The sequence below is a fragment of the Phaseolus vulgaris genome, chromosome 7 (assembly GCF_051622355.1).
Source record: "Phaseolus vulgaris cultivar YP4 chromosome 7, ASM5162235v1, whole genome shotgun sequence".
NCBI lineage: Eukaryota > Viridiplantae > Streptophyta > Magnoliopsida > Fabales > Fabaceae > Phaseolus > Phaseolus vulgaris.
Genome location: NC_143504.1, coordinates 7,680,266 through 7,696,446, shown reverse-complemented (window position 1 = coordinate 7,696,446; position 16,181 = coordinate 7,680,266). Strand labels below are relative to the sequence as shown.

At 30.7% G+C, this 16,181-nt stretch overlaps 1 protein-coding gene across 1 annotated transcript; it reads left to right on the top strand.

Annotated features, from left to right (window-relative positions):
- The first annotated feature begins 4,658 nt into the window (after window positions 1-4,658).
- On the top strand, window positions 4,659-6,646 carry LOC137828180 (polygalacturonase). The gene is made up of 4 exons (XM_068634643.2): window positions 4,659-4,816; window positions 4,954-5,262; window positions 5,372-5,890; window positions 6,019-6,646. Exons 1-4 carry the CDS (start codon window positions 4,697-4,699, stop codon window positions 6,379-6,381), a joined length of 1,311 nt encoding a protein of 436 aa, XP_068490744.2. The 5' UTR covers window positions 4,659-4,696; the 3' UTR covers window positions 6,382-6,646.
- The last annotated feature ends 9,535 nt before the right edge of the window (window positions 6,647-16,181 follow it).

Sequence of the window (16,181 nt, the reverse complement as noted above, 5' to 3'; positions counted from 1 at the left end):
GGGAATGATGAAGTCACATCATAATGAATGTAGTTGCAACTGCAAACAGAACATAAAATGTTGAAGTGAGGGACCAGAATATTGTGTTGGACCATAGAAAGGATCTATGCAGTTTGGCCCATATAAAACTATTACACATTGGAACTGAAACTATAAGGTATATAGAGAAGATGATTTATGCAGATAAATGTAACTCAATAGGGATGTCATTACTCATTAGCCTTTGTTTATAAACAGTTTATAATCAGACATCATAACATAACATGTCAAAATTCATTTTCCAGGGTATGTATGTCACAACCTTCCAAGTCATTGAAAACCAACCGACAACAATACCAAAGGATATGTAGTTGTCCTAAAATTTAGATGTTCAAAATTGCATCTTAAAATTGTGAGGATTGTTTATTGCTTTGTGTATTGCTCTATCAATTTCAGAATGGTGTACTGACTCAAAAAAAGTTATTCTGTAAACAAAACTTAGCTATTTTTTTGGTGCTTAAAATATTATAATCCTAGTAGTACCTTCATAAGCTTCCCACGTTGCCCCATCATTCTGAGGGCACAAGGTATTGGTAAATTAAACATGTTACTAATATAAGCAGTGACAACGTATGCCTTAGCTATTGAAACAGTTATCTCCCTGAATCTTGATCGATAACTTACAAGGCAAAATGGCTTGAATTGATGTAATTATTGTCCTACAGTATTGTCCTGTCAATAGGCTTTCGATTTGTGATTTCAGTATACATGTGACAAGCACAAAATTCTAACACAATTTTGTATTACCACTCTGGGTTTTCTCTCTTTCTCACTCATTCATCACACTTGGTAGTTCCTATACAATATGCAACTATCAATACACATAACTATCGCAACTCGATCTAAAATAGCTCAAGGATTGGAATAAACCAAGCATCAGTATATATGCATTATTCAACAACACAGCTTTTGCCAACAAAGTACTTATCTTTCTATCATAACCCAAACAGGAGATAAGGATAGATGCTGATAAACTGACATAAAAAAGAAAGTTGAAAGCAATTGTTATTGGACTCTTTCACCCCTCACCTTTTCAAGGAAACCTTGTATGTACATTCAATATATTTGTTACGAGCAGTAGGTACTAGTGTATTACAATGTTTACAACCTCAACCTGTATGAATTTTATCAGTGAATTAATTGGGAATTCTTAGTAACGTTTCACCACCACCCTACTCAATCAAATACATAGAATATAGCAAATCAAAATAGTCACTCAATCAGGAGAGCATAGTCACCATCACCAAAGCATCAAGAGGGACTAGTTATGGGCATCATAGTGAAAACTGAATTCTTAAAAGAGTTGTGAAAACTGAATTCTTAAAAATAATCTCAGCACATTGTTTTCCTTTAGTGGTAGGTGAAAGAGACACAATTCCAAAATAATGATTTTAAATTTTTGAGAAATGAGAATTAAATAGAAAACTAAAAAAATTAAAATATAAACTCACTTTTATATAATCTTTTAGTCATGATTAAGGACTTAATAAAATCCCTTGACTTGACTTCTTTAACAATTTCCATAGATCCAATGCTTAATACAGAAAAGCAGTTTCTGCAGCAAACCAAATCCTTGTCTTGGTAGGTTTCTCTCACAACTATTGGGCCTTATTCATGGAACATTCAACTGCTTCTGTAGTATGCTTAATAACCTTAGATTTTATTTTATTTCAGACTTTCTAAACATCTTCAATTAATATAAATAAATTGTTCTACAACATGTGAAAACTCAAAAGAGATGGATATGATTGGAAAAATCAAAATAGAAAAAGCTAACAGTGGTTTCTTTATCAGTTAACTTTCCTAACACCTTCTCCATGATGATTCTTTTACCCAATTTACACTGTCGAAGGTGCATCATACAACACCAGTTACCAGCAGAGAATACCAGCAGAGAATTATACCTTGGAATTTTAGACTGCTCTAATTTTGCATTTGAAAGAGATATTGCATTTTCTTAGAACTCAAAATGAGTTTTAGAATTCTCTCACCTGCCTCTGTGATAACTTGCTTCAATTGCTCGAAAATCAGAACTCGAGTTAGGAAACTCTTTCTCCCTTGCCGCCTTTGTGATAACTTGCTTCAATTGCTCTTTAGCTACCTAGTAAAAAGATGAAACACATAATGAAATACACAAATAGAATCATATGACAAATCCTAAACATCAAACAAAGTCGATGGTCGGCATTGAGAAGAGAACGCGCGAGCATTTAATTACCTTCAAATCGGTTCCGTGTAGAGGCAGAGAGCGCTAGGGTTCGTATGGAGGCAGAGAGCTAGGGTTCGTGTGAGGGAGAGAGCGATAGGTTCGTGTGAGGCAGCGAGCGCTAGGGTTCGTGTGAGGCAGACATCACTAGGGTTCGTGTGAGGCAGACATCGCTAGGGTTTGTGTGAGGCAGAGAGCACTCTGTTCGAGTGGAAGCAGCAAACGCTAGGGTTCGTGTGAGGCAGCAAGTGCTAGGGTTCGTGTGAGTGTGAGGTAGAGAGAAGGACGAGAGTGAAAGCGTTAGAGTTAGGGTTCACTCTGGTTTTCAAAATGAAATTAAAAAAAAATTTATTTTCTTAAGTTTTAAAAAAAAATTCATTTTTCAAGTGAAAAACTGAAGGATTTTTAAATAAAGTTAAAAATGTGAATATAAGGATAAAGGAATAAAGCAAAAGAAAATTATGACAGTTAAAAATGACATAATTTGAAAGATAATTATGGCGGTTAATGAAATGACGTATTATACTGAAATTTGTGGCGGTTATCAATAACTGCCATATTAAAACCGCCACTTTTTACACATTTTTTTTGTAGTGATTGGCGTCTTAAGGTTCGAAGACGCACCCTCTTAATCTTGTCATCACCTTTATAATTGGTTGACAAAATGGTCCAAACCTCACTTGCAGCTCCTTCTATATGCTCAAACTTCTCGTCATTCATCCCTTGATGGATGAGATACAAAACCTTCTTGTCCTTCTTCTTCTGGTCACGATGCGCTACTCGTTGCGTCTCAGTTGCATTATCAACTAATGCAAACACTCCACTCTCATCGACATCCCAAAACTCATGATAATCAAACAAACCTCTCGTCTGCACACACCATCGATTATAATTTTTTCCATCAAGGATAAGGACTGATAATTGGGTAGAGTTCATGATAACAAACTGACTCTGATACCAGTTGTAGAAATTAATTGAAGGAAATAAAAGAAGGCAAGAAACTGATTGAACGTAATTGCACGAAATTGCAAAACTGCTGAATTGATACCTTCATTTTGATTTACTTCAATAATATATATAATAAAATTACAAATACTGGAAGCTATACAATAAGAATACTAATAGCTTTGTAAACTGACAATTAATGCAATACTAACAATAAATAATTTAAGAGTAATAAAATCTGAATTATTAACTAACATTTAAGGCTAATAAAATCTGAATTAATAACCAACATGTATTAGGTATGAAATCATGTAATATATATATATATATATATATATATATATATATAATCACTAAAAAATAAATATAAAAAATTGTTAATGGTGTAGATTTGTAAGAAAATTATTTAAGAAATAAATATTTTTCAGAATATATAGTAAAAATTTATTTATTATTATTATTATTATTATATACTATGTGTAGATTTTTCTTATAATAATTTATTTACGTTGTATTTTGAATTAAGAGACTATTTTTTTTAATATATTTGATTTTAAGAAAATAATTAATTATATTAAATGTTTGACTTGAGACATATTCTTATGGTGTAATTGAAGAATTATATATTATAAAGTGTTGTAAATTTTGTAACGGGATTAATTTAGACATGTTTAAATTTAAATAATTTTAAAAAGTAAAATTGTATTTAATTTTTAGATTTGATTTTGATACTCAAAATAAAAAATAATTAACTAATACAAATACAATTAAAAAAAAAAACTCGATGAATGCAAAATAATGAACATTGCTATAAATCAACTTGATTGAGTTTAAAATGCATAAAACAAGATTCATGTACTTTTATATATATATATATATATATATATATATATATATATGTCACTGAATTCCATATAAATACAGCAAACAAAGTTGTATGATACATCAATGCTATCAGTTATGGAGTCAGTGCAACAAGGTACATAAGACTTCATATTAGTTCGTTTTTCTAATAGTGATGATGGGACATTGTCCTTGAAAAATATGAAAAGTTTGTCAAGTATTATTTTGGTACAATTAGAATAGTATTATTTATTTACTGTTGAATATTATAATTATTTCATGATAGAATAATCTTTAATATTTTTAGTAAAACTAAGAAGATGCATTAAAATCAACAAACATTTTTTTAATGTTTTTATCTAACAAATCATACCATTGCATGATTGCCTGAATTAAAATATAGTCTCTTGTCAAATTCTCTTTTCAAATTTTCAAAAAGAGAAAGTATAATAATAGATTATTAATTAGTGATGTAAAATTAATATTTCATAACTAAATCCTAAAAATATACCTACCAAACAACTAAAAAAACGGAAAAACACGGTTGGACAGTAGTTGCTTACAATATTAATGGTATTCAATTCTTGCCACTCCATTATAAATAAACTCAAAACATACTCCAAACACAATCAAAAGTGTGCTTGAGATAAAAACAAAAAAAAAATGAATTTCTCTACGATTACAATATTTTTATATTTTTTTGTAATTAATTTTGCTTTACTTCAATCTGCAAATATTGATATATCAAAATTTGGAGGAAAACCAAATGGAGATATAAGCAAGGTATAAACATTTGATATTGAATAAAATGAAATTGGCATTGTATAATAGAAAAAGTGCCTTTTATGTCAAATTATATTATATTTTTTTGTTATGATCATCTTTGGCTGTTACTAATTTGTAATTTGTATGTTCTTAAGGCTTTGACAAGTGCATGGGCTGAAGCATGTTCATCCACAACTGCTTCTAAAATTGTGATTCCAAGTGGGACATATCAAATGACCCATGTAGAAGTAAAAGGTCCTTGCAAGGCTCCTATTGAAATTCAAGTTGATGGCACAATTAAAGCACCTCCGAAACCAGAGGATGTTGGTGGTGAGCAATGGCTCAGGATTGGTTATGTTGACCAGTTAACGATGTCTGGTAATGGAGTTTTTGATGGTCAAGGTGCAACTGCTTGGAAACAAAATGAGTGTGCGAAAAAATTTGCTTGCAAAAACCTTGGCATGGTAAATAATGAATATTATTTTCAAAATTCATATAAGATGTAAGATAACTTGCACACTTATCGAAAATATATTTCATTCATGTTTCTATTCTTTTATCAAATGTCAACAGAACTTCGGTTTTAATTTCATCAATAATTCAATAATTCGTGACATTACTAGCAAGGACAGCAAACACTTTCATGTCAATGTTTTGGGTTGCAACAATTTCACATTTGACGGATTTAAAGTAAGTGCTCCAGGTGATAGCCACAACACCGATGGCATCCACATTGGAAGATCCACCAGTGTGAATGTTCTTAATACAGATATTGCCACCGGAGATGATTGTGTCTCATTGGGTGACGGTAGCAGACAAGTACTTATCCAAAAGGTGAACTGTGGACCTGGTCATGGTATTAGTATTGGAAGCCTTGGGAAGTACAAGGAAGAAGAGCCTGTTGAAGGTGTTACAGTTAAGGGCTGCACTTTGAAAGGAACTACGAATGGAGTGAGGATTAAGACATGGCCTAACGAGCCAGGAACAATTACAGTTAATGACATGAAATTTGAAGATATTACCATGGATAATGTGCAGAACCCTATCATCATAGACCAAGAGTATTGTCCAAACAACCAATGCTCCAAAGGGGTACTTAGTCTCCTATCCATTCATGCACATGTTGATGTTATTATTTAAGTAACAAAATATTTCATACACTAAAGTGGCTTAAAAACTAACTTTTATCTCATTTTTTTTTTATTGTTGTGGTGATTCAGAGTCCATCAAAAGTAAAGATAAGCAAAGTTTCCTTCAAGGGTATTAAGGGAACTTCAGCAACTAAAGAAGGAATTATTCTTGCTTGTAGTAGTGGTGTACCATGTGAGGGTGTTGAGATAGGTGATGTTACACTCACATACAACGGAGGTCCGATAATAGCTAAATGTAGTAATGTCAAGCCAACAATAACAGGGAAAGCCCCTGCCTGCGGTGATGGGGCTACTGATACAAAGCAAAGTGATTATGCTACTGATAAAAAGCAAAGTGATTCTACTACTGATAAAAAACAAAGTGGTTCTACTACGGATAAAAAAGAGAGCACTGATAAAAAACAGAGCAGTGATAAAAAACAAAAAGAGTAATGAAAGTTTGTTTAAACAATTTATATTTACAATATTTTATTTCTTTTAAAAGTGAGAAAGGCATCCCATTAAATGAGGAGAACAGTGAAATAAATTAGTTGTAATATTTGTAATAAACACTTGAAATAAATTAGGCCATACAATTTGTATGTTCCTACTTAGTCTTTAAGAGTAATTTTCCTATTCTTATAAATGTACTTGTAATATGTCTAAAACTCCTATCAATACTTGTTGGGAAAGAAAGGTTCTTTGGAGGATTAAACTATAGGAGTAAGTCGTGAATATATATATTTTTTCTTGTAATTGATGCATTTAATTATTCTTTATAATTAGAATATTAACAAATCAATATTTTTCATTTATCAGTTTATTGAAGTGGTATATTAAATTGATTATATAAGTAAAATCACGTGAATGCTTTGTATATAATATCAATGCTTTGTATTTAGACCAAATCTGTAACTTTTGACTCAATATTTAGTTAAAATAAATTAGTACAACTATTTGAGAGATATAACCAACAAAAGTGAAATACTCAATTTTTTTTTTATGATTGAAAAATAATTTGTGAAATGAGTGTATCCATTTTATCATTTTAAGAATGAGTCTGATCAAAATTTATTGTTTTCATGACTTTTAATCTGTAAATTAAATAAGTTTAGATTGGGTGGATGAATATGGATTAAACCGTTTTATATAATAGTAATTACATCGTTTTATATAATAAATGTTTCAAAAAATGAAAGTACTATATTAAATTATTAAAAATGAAAGTCCTCTAATAAAAATTTATTTTGAAAAGTAAAAATTTATTTAAATTTATTATTTTCCTCTTTTAATACGAACCAACATGTCTTATTATATAACATAAACTAAGTCAATTTTAAATAGAGTCCTCTATATAGTCTCGGTGAAACCAATTTTGTATAGTTGTTTCATCAAAATTTTAATTTTTAAAATTAAGTTATATCATGTAAGAATAATGTACATTGGTTTATTCGTCCATAAAAAAATGTTGGAATATGAAAAAATGTTTATAGTATAAAAAATATGTAATAACGATTAGAGTTTTTCCGTCCACCACCACCACTATCATCGTTGTTATCACTGTAATTGAAAATTGAGAAGAGAAAACAACAACATAACTAAAACAATTGACAATTGGAAGCATTCTTATGTCATTGACAACAATAGAATCGGCTCTAAGGGACTAGAGGCAGAAATCTTCTATGAGAAAACCATAATTTTTGACAAGAGCAATTGAAAAGTGTTGATGAATTTGTTCTTGACATTTGCTTTTGTGATCTCATGGTGATTGTTGTAGGATCTAATTGAAAGAAATAAGAAAAGACAAAAGGTTATAGCAACTGATTAACGTAATTGCACAAAATTGCAAAACTGATCTTATTCATTTTGATTTACTCAATCATATATATAATAAAAATTACAATTGCTAGAAGTTATAAAATAGGAATACTAAAAAGCCTATAAACTGACCATTAATGCAATATAATGGTAAAATAGTTGAAGGGTAATAAAATCAGAATTAATAACCAACCTCCTCCCTTAATTCTGATTTGGAACAACCTTCCCAATTTGAGTCATAATATTTTTCTCAATCGCCATCAATTCTTCATTCATAGTTTTTTGCTAGTTGAGGTGTTGAATGGCATCGGGAAGTCTCACAGGTTCTGATTCTACAAGAAAAGAAAAGTGAACCAAATCTTCATTGTCATCAACTTCATCATCAAGATTTACTTCGCAATATTGAAGATGTAAAGGTTGTCGCAATATTGAAAAGTGTTGATGAATTTGTTCTTGACATTTGCTTATGTGATCTCATGGTGATTGTTGTAGGATCTAATTGAAAAGGCAAAAGGTTATAGCAACTGATTAAACGTAATTGCACAAAATTGCAAAACTGATCTTACTCATTTTGATTTACTCAATCATATATATAATAAAAATTACAATTGCTAGAAGTTATAAAATAGGAATACTAAAAAGCCTATAAACTGATCATTAATGCAATATAATGGTAAAATAGTTGAAGGTAATAAAATCATAATTAATAATAATAAATAAGAAAAGACAAAAGGTTATAGCAACTGATTAAACGTAATTGCACAAAATTGCAAAACTGATCTTACTCATTTTGATTTACTCAATCATATATATAATAAAAATTACAATTGCTAGAAGTTATAAAATAGGAATACTAAAAAGCCTATAAACTGACCATTAATGCAATATAATGGTAAAATAGTTGAAGGGTAATAAAATCATAATTAATAATAATAAATAAGAAAAGACAAAAGGTTATAGCAACTGATTAAACGTAATTGCACAAAATTGCAAAACTGATCTTACTCATTTTGATTTACTCAATCATATATATAATAAAAATTACAATTGCTAGAAGTTATAAAATAGGAATACTAAAAAGCCTATAAACTGACCATTAATGCAATATAATGGTAAAATAGTTGAAGGGTAATAAAATCATAATTAATAATAATAAAATCAGAATTAATAACCAACCTCCTCTCTTAATTCTGATTTGGAACAACCTTCCCAATTTGAGTCATAATATTTTTCTCAATCGCCATCAATTCTTCATTCATAGTCTTTTGCTATTTGGGGTGTTGAATGGCATGGGGAAGTCTCACAGGTTCTGATTCTACAAGAAAAGAAAAGTGAACCAAATCTTCATTGTCATCAACTTCATCATCAAGATTTACTTCGCAATATTGAAGATGTAAAGGTTGTCGCAATATTGAAAAGTGTTGATGAATTTGTTCTTGACATTTGCTTATGTGATCTCATGGTGATTGTTGTAGGATCTAATTGAAAGAAATAAGAAAAGACAAAAGGTTATAGCAACTGATTAAACGTAATTGCACAAAATTGCAAAACTGATCTTACTCATTTTGATTTACTCAATCATATATATAATAAAAATTACAATTGCTAGAAGTTATAAAATAGGAATACTAAAAAGCCTATAAACTGATCATTAATGCAATATAATGGTAAAATAGTTGAAGGGTAATAAAATCATAATTAATAATAATAAATAAGAAAAGACAAAAGGTTATAGCAACTGATTAAACGTAATTGCACAAAATTGCAAAACTGATCTTACTCATTTTGATTTACTCAATCATATATATAATAAAAATTACAATTGCTAGAAGTTATAAAATAGGAATACTAAAAAGCCTATAAACTGACCATTAATGCAATATAATGGTAAAATAGTTGAAGGGTAATAAAATCATAATTAATAATAATAAATAAGAAAAGACAAAAGGTTATAGCAACTGATTAAACGTAATTGCACAAAATTGCAAAACTGATCTTACTCATTTTGATTTACTCAATCATATATATAATAAAAATTACAATTGCTAGAAGTTATAAAATAGGAATACTAAAAAGCCTATAAACTGACCATTAATGCAATATAATGGTAAAATAGTTGAAGGGTAATAAAATCATAATTAATAATAATAAAATCAGAATTAATAACCAACCTCCTCTCTTAATTCTGATTTGGAACAACCTTCCCAATTTGAGTCATAATATTTTTCTCAATCGCCATCAATTCTTCATTCATAGTCTTTTGCTATTTGGGGTGTTGAATGGCATGGGGAAGTCTCACAGGTTCTGATTCTACAAGAAAAGAAAAGTGAACCAAATCTTCATTGTCATCAACTTCATCATCAAGATTTACTTCGCAATATTGAAGATGTAAAGGTTGTCGCAATATTGAAAAGTGTTGATGAATTTGTTCTTGACATTTGCTTATGTGATCTCATGGTGATTGTTGTAGGATCTAATTGAAAGAAATAAGAAAAGGCAAAAGGTTATAGCAACTGATTAAACGTAATTGCACAAAATTGCAAAACTGATCTTACTCATTTTGATTTACTCAATCATATATATAATAAAAATTACAATTGCTAGAAGTTATAAAATAGGAATACTAAAAAGCCTATAAACTGATCATTAATGCAATATAATGGTAAAATAGTTGAAGGGTAATAAAATCATAATTAATAATAATAAATAAGAAAAGACAAAAGGTTATAGCAACTGATTAAACGTAATTGCACAAAATTGCAAAACTGATCTTACTCATTTTGATTTACTCAATCATATATATAATAAAAATTACAATTGCTAGAAGTTATAAAATAGGAATACTAAAAAGCCTATAAACTGACCATTAATGCAATATAATGGTAAAATAGTTGAAGGGTAATAAAATCATAATTAATAATAATAAATAAGAAAAGACAAAAGGTTATAGCAACTGATTAAACGTAATTGCACAAAATTGCAAAACTGATCTTACTCATTTTGATTTACTCAATCATATATATAATAAAAATTACAATTGCTAGAAGTTATAAAATAGGAATACTAAAAAGCCTATAAACTGACCATTAATGCAATATAATGGTAAAATAGTTGAAGGGTAATAAAATCATAATTAATAATAATAAAATCAGAATTAATAACCAACCTCCTCTCTTAATTCTGATTTGGAACAACCTTCCCAATTTGAGTCATAATATTTTTCTCAATCGCCATCAATTCTTCATTCATAGTCTTTTGCTATTTGGGGTGTTGAATGGCATGGGGAAGTCTCACAGGTTCTGATTCTACAAGAAAAGAAAAGTGAACCAAATCTTCATTGTCATCAACTTCATCATCAAGATTTACTTCGCAATATTGAAGATGTACAGGTTGTCGCTGCTGCCTTCTTGGTCGCTCCATCATAGTTACAATTGGAGTTGCAACTTTAGGTTGAATTACAACTTCAGGTTGAACTGCAGCTTCAGGTTGAACTGCAGGTGCTTCAAGAGTGACTCCATCTTCCATATCATCGTTCAAAACATAAATATATCGTTTTTTTGAATCTATTTCAGCTGTTGCATTCCATTGCCATTCCTCATCTTCGGCAAATGTAACATCACGACTAACAATCACCTTTTTTGTCATTGGATTGTACAATTTGTATCCCCCATGCTTATATCCAATGAAAATGGTCTTCACTGCCTTATCATCCAACTTTGATCTTATTGCCTTGGGGACATGAGCATAAGTAATTGACCCAAATACCTTCAAGTGTTGCACATTGGGTTTGAATCCACTCCATGCCTCAATCGGAGTTGTGTTAGAAACACTCCGAGTGGGTGATCTGTTTATAAAATATACCGCACATGTTACGGCCTCAGCCCAAAAATAATTTGGCATACCTTTCGCTTTAAGCATGCTCCTCGCCATGTCCATGATTGTTCTATTCTTTCTCTTAGCAACTCCTTTGTGTTGAGGTGTGTAGGGGCAAGTTATGTTATGTTGCAACCCAAGTTCTTCACAGTGCCTCTTGAATTCATTAGACTTGTACTCACCTCCTCCATCACTACGCACCATCTTGATTTGTCTGCCACTCTCTCTTTCAACAAATGCTTTAAATATTTTAAAGCAGTGGAATACCTCATCCTTGCTTTTCAATACATAAATCCAGGTTTTCCTTGAAAAATCATCAATAAAGGTTAAAAAATACTTATTACCTCCAACTGATGATATGTTCATCGGGCCACAAACATCTGTATGAACAAGCTCCAAAGGAAATTTTGCACGCCAAGGCTCCTTAACAAATGGTATCCTGTGATTCTTTTAAAAAATGCAAGCCTCACACAATTGATCAGGGTGATGAATATGGGGTAAACCATTCACTAAATTTCTTTTGGAAAGATTTTCCAAACTCTGAAAATTTAAGTGCCCAAAGCGTAAATGTCATAACCACGATTCATTATTCACTATTGCATTCAAGCACTTGAAATCACCCATATGAATATCTACTGGAAACATGCAGTTTTTGATAAAAAGGATTTAAGAATCAAACTACCTTTTTTTATCAAAAATTGATAATTTATTTTCAACTATGTGCATCACATAACCCTTCTCGGCCAGCTGCCCCATACTCAACAAATTACTTTTCATATCAGGTACATAGAAAACATCATAGATGTACATGTGATCACCATTCTTCAATGTGATAAGAATTCTCCCTTTTCTAGTCACCGGAACGAACCTGCCATCACCGAATTTCACTTTTGTGCGAAATGAGTCATCCAAATATGCAAACAACTCCTTCTTACCACACATATGATTCGTGCAACCTGTATCCAAATACCAAGTCTGATTGTTTGGGATTTCATTTGATGTGGCTGCCATTAATATTGTATGATCCTCTTCATCTTGTACGTGATTACTCTCTTCTTGAGCACAATTGACAGCATGATTATCACCTTTTGATCTGCACTCATTTGCATAATGGCCACGTTTATGGCAATTATAACACTCAACATTTGATTTATTATAAATGTCTTCTCGTCTTCCACAACCACGTTCCCCGCGCCAAGCGCCTCCATGATTCTGGCCACCACGACCTTTGTTGAAATAGCTACCATGTTTATTATATGAGCTACCAATTGAGGCTTGTGCTTGTAAAGCCTGTTCAATTGGTTTTTCAATCTTATTGTCATTCATCCGCTGCTCATGCGCTCGTAGAGAACCAGACAATAACCTTACTGTCATTTTTTAAATGTCATTGGCCTCTTCAATTGCGGCAACAACATGTTCAAATCTGGGAGTTAAAGATCTCAAAATCTTTTCCACCTTTGCCTGCTCCGAATGTGTTTCAACATTGGTCTTCATCTGATTTGTCAAGGCAATAAATTTATTTATATAGACATCAATAGTCTCTGTGGTTTCCATCTGCAGCAGTGCATATTGGCGCCTTAGGGTTTGAAGACGCACCCTCTTGATCTTGTCATCACCTTTATAATTGGTTGACAAAATTGTCCAAGCCTCAGTGGTTGTTGTTGCTCCTTCTATCTGCTCAAACGTCTCGTCATTCATCCCTTGATGGATGAGATACAAAGCCTTATTGTCCTTCTTCTTTTGATTACGATGCGCTACTTGTTGCGTCTCAATTGCATTAGCAGCTAATGCAGACACTCCACTCTCAACGACATCCCATAACTCATGATAATCAAACAAAACTCTCATTTGCACACACCACCGATTGTAATTTTTTCCATCAAGTATAGAGACTGATAATTGGGTAGAGTTCATGATAACAACCTAGCTCTTGATACCAGTTGCAGGAACTAATTGAAGGAAATAAGAAAAGACAAAAGGTTATAGCAACTGATTAAACGTAATTGCACAAAATTGCAAAAATGATCTTATTCATTTTGATTTACTCAATCATATATATAATAAAATTACAATTACTAGAAGTTATAAAATAGGAATACTAACAAGCCTATAAACTGACCATTAATGCAATATAACGGTAAAATAGTTTAAGGATAATAAAATCAGAATTAATAATAATAAAATCAGAATTAATAACCAACAATTGTAATGTATATACCAAAAGCAAATAAACTCAAATTGAGTCAATGTTTTATACTTTTGATTAAACATTACAATCCATAATTTCACTTACAAAGACACATTGTCATATTATGAGTGCTAACTTTAATAACTATTAAACAATTAGTTAGTGTTAATTAAACCTATACCAACTTAAATAAATATAAATATTAAAATTAAATAAAATTAAAATTGACTAGACCAACCTAATTTTGACTTAATTAATTTTATTAATTTTTATTATTCTTGTTTCAATTTCTATTGGACTTAGTTGACTCTAAGTTTTCTATTTGATTTATTTTTGAGAAAATAGTATTTATTAAGTTGAGAAGTATTGATTTGTTTTATAAATTTAAATTATTTATATTTTCTTAAAGTTGGTTAAGTCCGATAAGTGAGTTTATGGTCTGAGTTGGTAGAAATACATAATGGTATTTATGGTCGGCTTTATCAGGAGATGATGGCACAAGATTTGGAAAACCTTAAGAAAATCCCAATTGCTCGGATGAAGCTGGCTTGGCACCATGTTCATCGCATTCAACATTCAACATTCAACATTCAAAGGAAGTTAATGGAAAGGTAATATCGAGATCTTTGAAAAAAATACTCGTAAACATAGGTAAAGTCGGCACTCTCTCAATCAGCTTTCATATATACTCGGTTAGAAGTTGAACGGTGTTTGGCCTATATAAAATCGGCCATCGACTCAGAGAAGCTTTGAAAGGATGAAATTAAATCATTCACCTATCTCTGAGAGCAATAAATAGATTCATAGTGATGGACCTCCTCGAGTACCCAAATGTACTCAGGATCAGAGATAAGAGGGTACCTACCTTTCGTAGTGATCTTGGTGATGGTGGCTACAGAAGCCTTTGTGGCGTCCAAGGTGGAAGCTTTTTTCTTTCCCAAGGACGTCATTGAAACACAAACGTTGCAGGAAACGATAGAGACTACGAAGACAACCTGTGTGGAGGCATTTTCAACCTCCAACACTTCCACATCATCGTTTTCTATAGACAATAAAGGGGTGTGGCTAGAAGAGGAATCATAAAACTCGAAAACTGAGTTAAAAAGGTCAATGGTTTCTCATAAAACTCGAAAACTAAGTAATCGGTTTCGAGCTTTGGGGGTTATGTACTACCGAGTACCTAAAATATAGGTATGTAATATATATTTATTGTAATAAATATATCCATTATGCATTAGTGGACAAAAATAGCCAACAATGATGACAATTCACCTTATAGCCCAGTATTGACTACCCACATTACTCATAGTTCGATTTTAATTGCCAAGTACCTAAAAGAATAGGGCACACATAAGAAAAATGGCCTAACGGTTATGATAAAGTAGTTACTTTATTGCACTCCTATCTAGGCCCAAAAGTGTATAAGTAACTTCATTCTCTCAAGAAGTACATCTAATCTTTTATACCTATTTACTCACTGAAAAATCACCTATATTCTTACTACTTTGAACGTCGGAGAATCTTCTACAAGTGTTCCACCACTCGGTAGAACAGTTCAGAGAACTCACAATGCTCGTAAAAACACCTCCAAAGAAAAACATCTCATCCTCGATAAGAACAATAACATGTTTCAATTAAATATTTTCTTAAATTATTATTTATTAAACTATATAAGTAATAGTATATATATATATATATTTAATAGAATAAAATGTTATATTTAGTATTACTTTATAAATTTAATTTACTTCTATTTAAAAGAGCATATGTCTATAAAGTATATTTTTTTTATCTATTATCACACACGTATACCTATCTATATAAAAATCAAGAAAGTATACTTAAAGAAATTTCATAATAAAATACTAAATAAATTTATTATGTTTTAATAATTAAAATAAAAAGATGCATAAGAATGAGACAAATATGTAAAAATTCATTCCTACATATTGAAAAAGTTAGATTTATTATTGTTAATAGTTAACATAATCATAAAAAATATATAAAATAAGCTTAAAATTAATATAAAAATAACCTTTTATTGGAATGACACACTAGAATTAAAGTTACGAAGGTTTAAAAATTTCCTACTTGTTCCAAATTCTCGTCTCTACTCTCTCTCTCATTTACTTTTACTCTCACATTCTCTTACACCCATCTATTTATACACTATTTTTTTTAAGTTTTATATTTTATTTTGATACTATCTCTTTTTTTCTTCTTGATGAAGAGATTTATATAGGCAACAGGAGAATATATAAATTTCGAGACCATTTCTAACCGTTGAGAGGCTTCAACATTCATGTATGTCCTTTTGCGTCTAGAAAGCTTGAATATGTATGTTGCATTAAATGCATTCCATTAATATTTAAAT